The 8,335-nt window shown below is 36.4% G+C and overlaps 1 protein-coding gene across 1 annotated transcript; it reads right to left on the bottom strand.

The window, feature by feature from the left end:
* Window positions 1-2,083: 2,083 nt before the first annotated feature.
* Window positions 2,084-2,695, bottom strand: LOC142317869 (uncharacterized). Its single transcript, XM_075354416.1, has one exon. The coding sequence runs from the start codon at window positions 2,693-2,695 to the stop codon at window positions 2,084-2,086; it is 612 nt and encodes a 203-aa protein (XP_075210531.1).
* Between the last annotated feature and the right edge of the window lie 5,640 nt (window positions 2,696-8,335).

The following is an 8,335-nucleotide window of genomic DNA, read 5'->3' as shown; positions in this document are numbered from 1 at the left end:
CTGGTGTTTGACGGATTTCTGGGATTGACTTTCCCAGAAGGAGTCACGGCCCAGGCTTTCGCCGATGACTGTCTCCTTTTAGTTCGTGGAGATTCACGACCACAGCTAGAAAGCAGAGCGCAGGCGGCTTTGTCAACCGCCGAAGGCTGGATGGACATTCAAAATTTAAAAATTTCTGTGCCCAAGACGAAGTTTATGCTTCTAAAGGGCGCAGACAAATTATCATGCAGTCGAAACCCCCACATTAAATATAAAGGCTGTGTAATCAGCCGAGTAAGGGTTCATAAGTACCTAGGTGTTTTGTTTGATGATAAGTTGCTGTTTAGTAACCATATTAAGCAAGTTGCGGCGGACGCCGTCTCTGTGATGCACAAACTTAGACGGATTGCTCGGAAAAACTACGGGCTGTCGGGCCGCCAAATGTACTTGGTGTACCGAGGCGTCTTCGAGAGTATGATCGCATACGCGGCGCCGGTTTGGGCGCACAGGTTGGAAAGAAATAGAGCACTACTTCAAAATTTAAGGAGTGCCCAGCGCAGAGCCATGATTGTATGCACTGGGGTATTTAAAACAACCTCCTACGAGGCTACTACTGTATTGGGAAAGGCTCTCCCAATCGATTTAGTGGTGAAAATTCGGGCAGTCATGTGGAAGTTGCGTAGAGGTCGGGAGGCCGAGGCATTTGGGATGCGGTTTCGAGCCGGGCCAGAACCGGATCGGAACGGTGATCACAATGCACCGGAGCAAAATTTCGTCCAGTTGCCCATCTCCCGTCTGCGGAAAAGGCTTCAAAGCCTCGCGATGGAGGCATGGCAGCTTGAATGGCACACCACGACTAAGGGTAGATCCTTGTATAATTTTATACAGGATTTGGGGGGATGGTATGCCTCGAGTTCCTTCTTAAGGGCGTCGGGTGCCCAGGTGCTCACCAACCATGTGAATCTAAACCAATATCTGTTTCGGTTTCGCCTGGTAGCTGATGAGTTGTGTGTCTGCGGGGAGGTCCAGTCAAATGTACATATGATGTACGACTGCCCGGCCCTTGGGGGGGCCAGAGACCGTGCCACCCTGGAACTTAGAGGTCAGGGGGAAACCTGGCCGCTCACTAGCGGCGAGGCAGTGTGGCGAGAGCCGCACTGTCGGACCGTGTGGGAGTTCCTCGATGAGGTTGCTATGTTCAACCGTCATCGGTAAATGTAAGGGAATAAATGTAAATGCATTTAGACTCCTGAAAGCTTTGCTGCTGGAAACCAATTACCTTGGTAAGAGGGCTGGCCACCAGCCAAATCAGCTCCAAGCGCTGTTAAATGGTGGACAGGTACTAGCTGGCATACAGCGACCGAGGCGTGGCAGCCAAAATTGCTGTCTTTTTAATTAATCGACGATGAATAAATTGTACAAGGGGTGCGCCTCCCCAATCTAGTTTTACGTTTGACAAGTGAGCGATTGGGACACTTCAGCGGGTGCTGTATGGCGCCCTGCTTGATTCGCTCACGCATGTTAGGTAGCTCACTAGGAGCTTTTAGGATTTGGGTCGCTAAACTGTTCGAGGCTCAGTAGCCGTTCTTGGCACGGAACATTTGGTCTATGCTCTAGGGCGACCGAATGGGGTGGTGGTGGGAGAAATGCCAGTTAACCAAATAAAAAGCCATGCCCCAGGGATCTTTATCGAGTTCTTCACATAGCCTTGCCCAATGGTCTCTCTTTTCTCTTCTTATTCTTCTATTTAGAGTTCTTCTTGCCTTTATGTATCTCATTTTGGCCTCTTCATATCTCAGTCCACTTCTGAGCCTCTGCTTAATTCGTCTTTTATTTTGCAGAATCTGCCTAAGATAAGCGATTTCTCCAGTTCACCAATACACCATTCGTTTTCTAACTCCATTGTGCAACTCCCTATCCATCTCTTGTTTTATTATATTAGCAAGGGTTTCTGGCGTGAGTTGTTCAATAGCCACTAATCTGATGGCAACCTTGCCTGTAATAGCCTCTATCTGTTCCGCAGTGAATCTAGGAACAGTTTCTCGATCATAACTATTAAAACTAATGTCTTTCAGTGTAACCATTGTTGCATAATGATCACTGTCTACATCCTGTTGTAGCACTTGCCAGCTCCACTTTTGCCTTCTCCATCTAGGATAGTGAGGTCTAAGATTGAGGTATGACCTCTAGCCTCGAATGTTGGAGTGTCATCATTTATACATTGACATCCTACTGTCTCCATTAATTCCATCAACATTTCTCCTCTCCTATTGGTACTGCGGCCCCCGGCTGCCACCAGCCTACTATTGAAGTCACCTAGCATTATGATCTTTTTGTCTGCGTTAGTAATCACATTTTGAATTACGTCAAGTGTACTATCAAATTCTACATTATCCACATTCGGTGATATATAAACTCCAACGATTGTTGCTGACAGTGTTTCTGCAGCCACAACACCTTTACCTCTGAAAATAAGTTTCCAAGCAATCTTATGACTGACATCTTTAATTGCCACATTTCCTACAGTGTCAGTATGCCATTCTGTTCTTGCTGCCTCATAAATATTTGGCTCAGTTACAATTAAAAAATCAACATTTTTCTCCACTATCAGCCTAGACACAAGATCGTGCGACAGCCTACTCCTGTTTACATTAGCCTGTAGCACTCTAAGCATCCTGGTGTTTTCCACATTGCCATGCCCCAGTCCTATGTTCATTACTATCACATTTGACACATTTTTTGGGCTCCTGACAATTAGCTATTGTGTGTCCTCTACCCCCACAGTTAAAGCACAGGTTACTTCTATCAGGGCCTTTACATTCGTGGCGTCTGTGCCCAGTTCCCCAGCACCTGTAGCATTTCTCAATGTCTTCTCTTATGAATGCTCTAAAGTTAACCCAGCCTATTCTTATTCGTTGCTCTACTATTTTGACAATAGTCACATTTAGTTTCAGCAAATCCTGGTCTAACTGAGGAGATTTTCACATCCTCCGCTTCGCCAATCCTCATCTTTAATGCGGCTAGGATCTCTTGTTCCGTAGTATTACTTTCTACATCTCTTATATGTACTATCGTTCTTCTTCCACCTCTTGTTCTGAGATCGAATTTTAAATCCGCTACCTTATCTTTGAGGATATTTGTGAATTCTGTTGCCCGTTCTGGTCCTTGTATCCTTACTAAGACTTCTTCATTTCTCCCTTTTTTTACTGATATAACATCTTTGCGTCATCTCTATTTACTGCCGTTTTCATTGCCCCCAAAAGTTCAGCATAGATCTTACCCTCTGATTTTACCACTATGGTTCTACTATTCTCCACAGGTGGGGTGGCCTTCATAATGCGCGGCTGTCCTGGTCTAATCTGTGTTGAAGCTACATAGGTGTGTAACGTCAAGACTTTAGTGGTTTCCTCATTACTCCTGTTCAGATAAGACACTATCTACTTCATGTAATTGCCTACATGGTTATTAGGCACTATGTAGGACAGATTAGTGGTATTGTTCATAATTCTCCTCAAAGCTTTCAGAATTATCATTATCAGGAAAATGTATTCGACCGAATCTGGGGTCCAAAAATTTTGGGGGGGGGGTCAAAGGATCGGGGGGGTTATGAAACGTATTTATGTCAAGGAATAATGAAAATTGGATGTGTGGTTCAGGAGTTATAACGGAAAAGGAAATCCCCCTATAAAATCTCTTCACGTAGGACTTTGAAAGAATTCTCACCTCTATGTAGAATAATAGAAAAATTTCCAAAGTCCTTGTTTACTACTAATTATGCACTTGTTGTAACGTGTCTTATAACTTAGAATATTTCACTCAAAAACTGTATATTCTAACCTCGAAATTGCCTTGAAAAACTAATTATAAAGCACTTCTACTCACTTTTTTATTACTCCAGTAACACCTCGTGATTACTAAAACACAGTAATACAATAATAACTACTATAAAAAGAAAATATAGCGGTTAAAACACACCAAACTATGAGTTGATTCTGAAAAACACTTAAAAAACTCTAAGTCCGTATCCAAAAAACCAATCCACTTATATATCCGATAACCAAATCCAGAAAAATAACCGAAAAACCAAACCTATATAGAAAACTCGCGGAGCAGTACACAACACGTCTATACGCTATGATGTCTCCCACTCGACTAGTTTACCTATTTGCTGCACCAAAACCTCACTGTTGGAAGTCAATTTTTTCTAGTTTGTCTTCAGCAATACTGTGGGCACGATGCTCAACAACCGTAGCATAAGACCATGGACGAGCATTGGAACAAGTTTACGGATCCCCAGTCGTTCAACTACCCAATGACGGGAAATTATTATTATTCTCCAAACCAAAGGAAGTAGTCCGTCTGCCCTGAGCTCTGAATGGAGCCGTAGTCTTCGTAGCCAGTGATATACTACGCCCCTGCTTTTTGACCATGATTTCCTTATATGATCTGCATCCCCTGTAATTAGCAGGATGATCTGATTGGCAGAGCGGACAAACCGCCGGAGTGTTTTTATCTTTAGGACAATCTGCAGTCCCATGGGCCTCAGCAAATTTTTGATGTTTAATGATCCACTTATAAGAAAAAAATGCAATTTTTCTTTTTTTAATTTTTGCAAGGATATATGTACCTACGTAAGTATATATATTAGTCACTTTTACTTGATATATCCCGACCTAATGGACCAATTTTATTGAAATTTTTACGACACAATTTCTGAATATGAGGCACTGATGATTACATTTAATTTTGGTTACAATTGGTCAGGGGGAGTAAAACCTCAGAACTTTTCTCAAAAGTAATTTTTTTACATAATTCTTTGGTATTCTTAGATATTTACATACTTTAATATTTTATTTAATTATTCCCTTATAATATGTTACAAAAAATTACGCAACTCTTTGCGTAATTTTTTTCTAATGAACTGTTTTAATATTTTCTTAGATTTTAGCTCTGCAAAAAATGTAAAAATTCCTTTTTGGATTACAAATAATTTGGCAATCTTATTTTTCTCTCTATTTAAAATTATTTATCACGACGCGAAATATGTTGGCAACAGCGATATTGAATAACGTCCAAGCTTTAAATTATTAGTAGCTTATTTACCCTCTTAAATATAATATTTATAAATTGATTAGAAAATAGTGCGACGAAAAATCAAAAAAGTCAATATTTTATGCAATTTTTTTATAATTAAAGTCACTGATTAAATTCAGTTTAGTACATTTTTTTCCATCCTAAGAATGAAAGAAAACATAAAATATAAAATTTCTAAAATTTTGCATCTGAAATTAATTTTTTCTTAACAACAAATTATTAAAGAATATATCGTTCAATACTGAATTATTGAATAAATATTTTTTTTCGTTATTTCTAGCTGACCCATTTTGTTTGAACTTTGTAAAAGTTTATGTTTTATTTAAAAACGTCGTAAACTATTGTTTATTATATAAATAAATCTATCTTAGAAAGTAAAGATACAAATATTCAATAAATAATTTCATATATTCACCCAAGTGCAAACTTCTACGCGCACATAAGAGCCCATATTTTCTTTTCCACGGATATTTTAATAATAGACTTTGGCGCCTTAATTCATTACTGATTGATTATCAACATGAGAATGAAATTACATTTTATAAGACTAAGAACATAATGAATGGAATGTTTATCTTTCTCTATTTCTCAATAAACTCTTCAGTAGTACACAGTTAAAATTGACTGACTGTCAATGATAACTACTTTAAGTAAGGATATTTGTATGCCATTAACAGTTAAAATTCTAAAATTGTGAATCTTAGTTTAAATACTCTGTAGCAAATCACCTTTAGATGCTGATTGGTAGAATAATTTATTTAAAATTTTATAATTTTAAGCAATCATGAATATGTGGTAACCGCTTAGCAGTACCGTTTATTTTCAAGAAAATTTTAAAAAGAAAAGAAGAATAATAATTTTGCAATAAATAATAAATCATTTTAAGATAAATTTATCTGAAAAAATAAAATAAATTACGTTTAAAAAGGGCAGTAGCAAGTCTAAATTCTATTGCATTATATTGTATTTTTTTAATTAATAGTAAATAAAGGATTTGTATAGTAATAATTTAAAAAAAACACATGTTAGTCATTAGTATATTAACCTAAAGATGTTTAAAGATTTTTAGTATATCAGTTATAAAATTGTTCAAAATTACGAAAAAGAAACAATTGATTTGTACCAGACTATTAGTTATAAAAGGAAAAATATTATTGTGAGGTAATTTTTTAAATACCAGGATATTGAAAAAACAAATTGTATACGGTTCTTATACTACAATAAACTTAAAAATGACTGCGTTATTGTAATATATTATTTAAACAACTTTAATAAACAGTACTTAGGAATAAAAAGTAAAAGTGGAGTAAAAACTAACTGTTTGAAAATAAAAAAATTGGTTTTTTGTAGGTTTTTCTGAGCGCAAAACGAAATGTCATCATCAGCGCTCAGACACGATATTTGTATTGCAAATAAATAAATATTAAAAACTAACAGAACCGGCAATGCTTCGGTATTGCTAGATTTTAGTATAGATTAAATGAACACAATTGAAAGTTCGATAAAACAGTAACAAAATGAACATTACTGAACTTCATAAAATTTAACCTTTCCCTTTTACCCTTTCTCCATTTTACACTTTGTCTTTTCCCTTTCCTCCTTCCCCCATTTTCTTTTTTCCAATTTTCATTTTCCCCTTACTCCCTTTCCCAACCACCCTTTCCCTTTCCTTTCCTTCCGTTATTTTACTTTTCCCTTCCTCTCTCCCCTTTTCTACTTTCCACTTTCCATTTCCTCTACCCCGTTTCCCTTTTTTTCTTTTTCCCATTTCCTCCTTCTTCCCTTTTCAACTTTTTCAAATTCCCTCTTTCTCGAGTTTTCCCCTTCATCCTTTTCCCCGCGCGTAAATAAGTCTTCTTCTTTTCCCTTTTTTATAATTTCCACTTTCCATTTTCTCTTCCCCGTTTCCCCCTTTTCTTTTTTCCATTTTCCCCTTCTTCTCTTTTTTCCTTCTTCTCTTTTACCTTTTTCGATTTCACTCTTTTCCAAGTTTTCCCTTTCTCCCTTTTTCACCGCGCATAAATCGGTCCAGTAGTTTTTTAGTCTATAGCGGACACACATATTGGAAACACTGAAATGGAATCGTAAAATATTTCGTATAGCATGTGTTGCTTTTACGTCCAACAGATAGCGCTGTTTTCAAAGAAGCATTTTTTTACGTGTCACAGGTGTGAAATCTTAGGTATATAAATAGTAAGTATATAAAAAAATGCGCTATTCGAAGGTAACATTTTGTCAAAATTTCACAGCTATCGGTGAAGAACTATCGGAAATTTAAGATTTTGAAGAAACGAACATTTACATTTTTATTTAAATAGATTAACAATTAAGATTAATTTAAAAACTGAAATCCAGCAATATAAAAACACAACATAAATGGAAAACGTCTGAGACGTATTCCATAAAATACAGTGATTGGTTTATCATGATTGAATGAAATTATGCCCGTTTTATATAAAAAAAAAAAAAAAAAAAAATAGTTTTGATATGCCGCACTTAGTATTGTAAAATGTTGACTGGAGTTGTAGCCTCTACTATGTAATTGTGTTAGATGGCCATGGTTTGCGCTAGTTGTCAAAATTAGATCTGTCTTGAATGCCCGTAGATAGAGCGAAGCTGAATTCGAAATTACAGTAAAATGCATTTTTTTTTATTTTGGTTAGTTTTTTCTAGTAAACGTGATAATCTACTACTGTTAAGATTCATTTTTTTGTTTTTCTTCTCACTTAATGTAAACAAGTTACTGTCAAATTCTTCTTATTTACTGAACCAGCTATAATAAATATTATTCTACTTTATTAATTGTATTGTCACTATCCTTTAAATTGTTAACTTAAATACACTAAACATCTGTTCTAGCTAGACAGAATAAAAAATATGTAATTTAAACGTAAAACTAAATTACCTTCATGTAAAATATCATGTATTATAAGTCAAATGTAAAATAAAAATTAAAGATATTATAATATGAAGAAAATAAAGGATGTGTTTAATAAGTATTTCAGTCTCCGGCAATTATTAGTGTATACAGTTAACATAACATAGGTATTGCACCGATGATGTAATTGTTTTACATTACAACTACAATGAGAATTTTATGTAGCTACATCATCTTCATTGAAACGTGCAAACTGCGGTTAGGGATTCTGTCTTTTTACATGCAGTACCGGTGAAATATTTACGTTTAATACATTCTTACAGTAGTTTTCAACTCAACGGAACTGTAACATCGCAAAAATGAAACGTCGCAAAAAGAAATGTA

Source organism: Lycorma delicatula, chromosome 1, assembly GCF_047948215.1.
Source record: "Lycorma delicatula isolate Av1 chromosome 1, ASM4794821v1, whole genome shotgun sequence".
NCBI classification, from domain to species: domain Eukaryota; kingdom Metazoa; phylum Arthropoda; class Insecta; order Hemiptera; family Fulgoridae; genus Lycorma; species Lycorma delicatula.
This window is presented reverse-complemented; position numbering and strand designations above follow the sequence as displayed.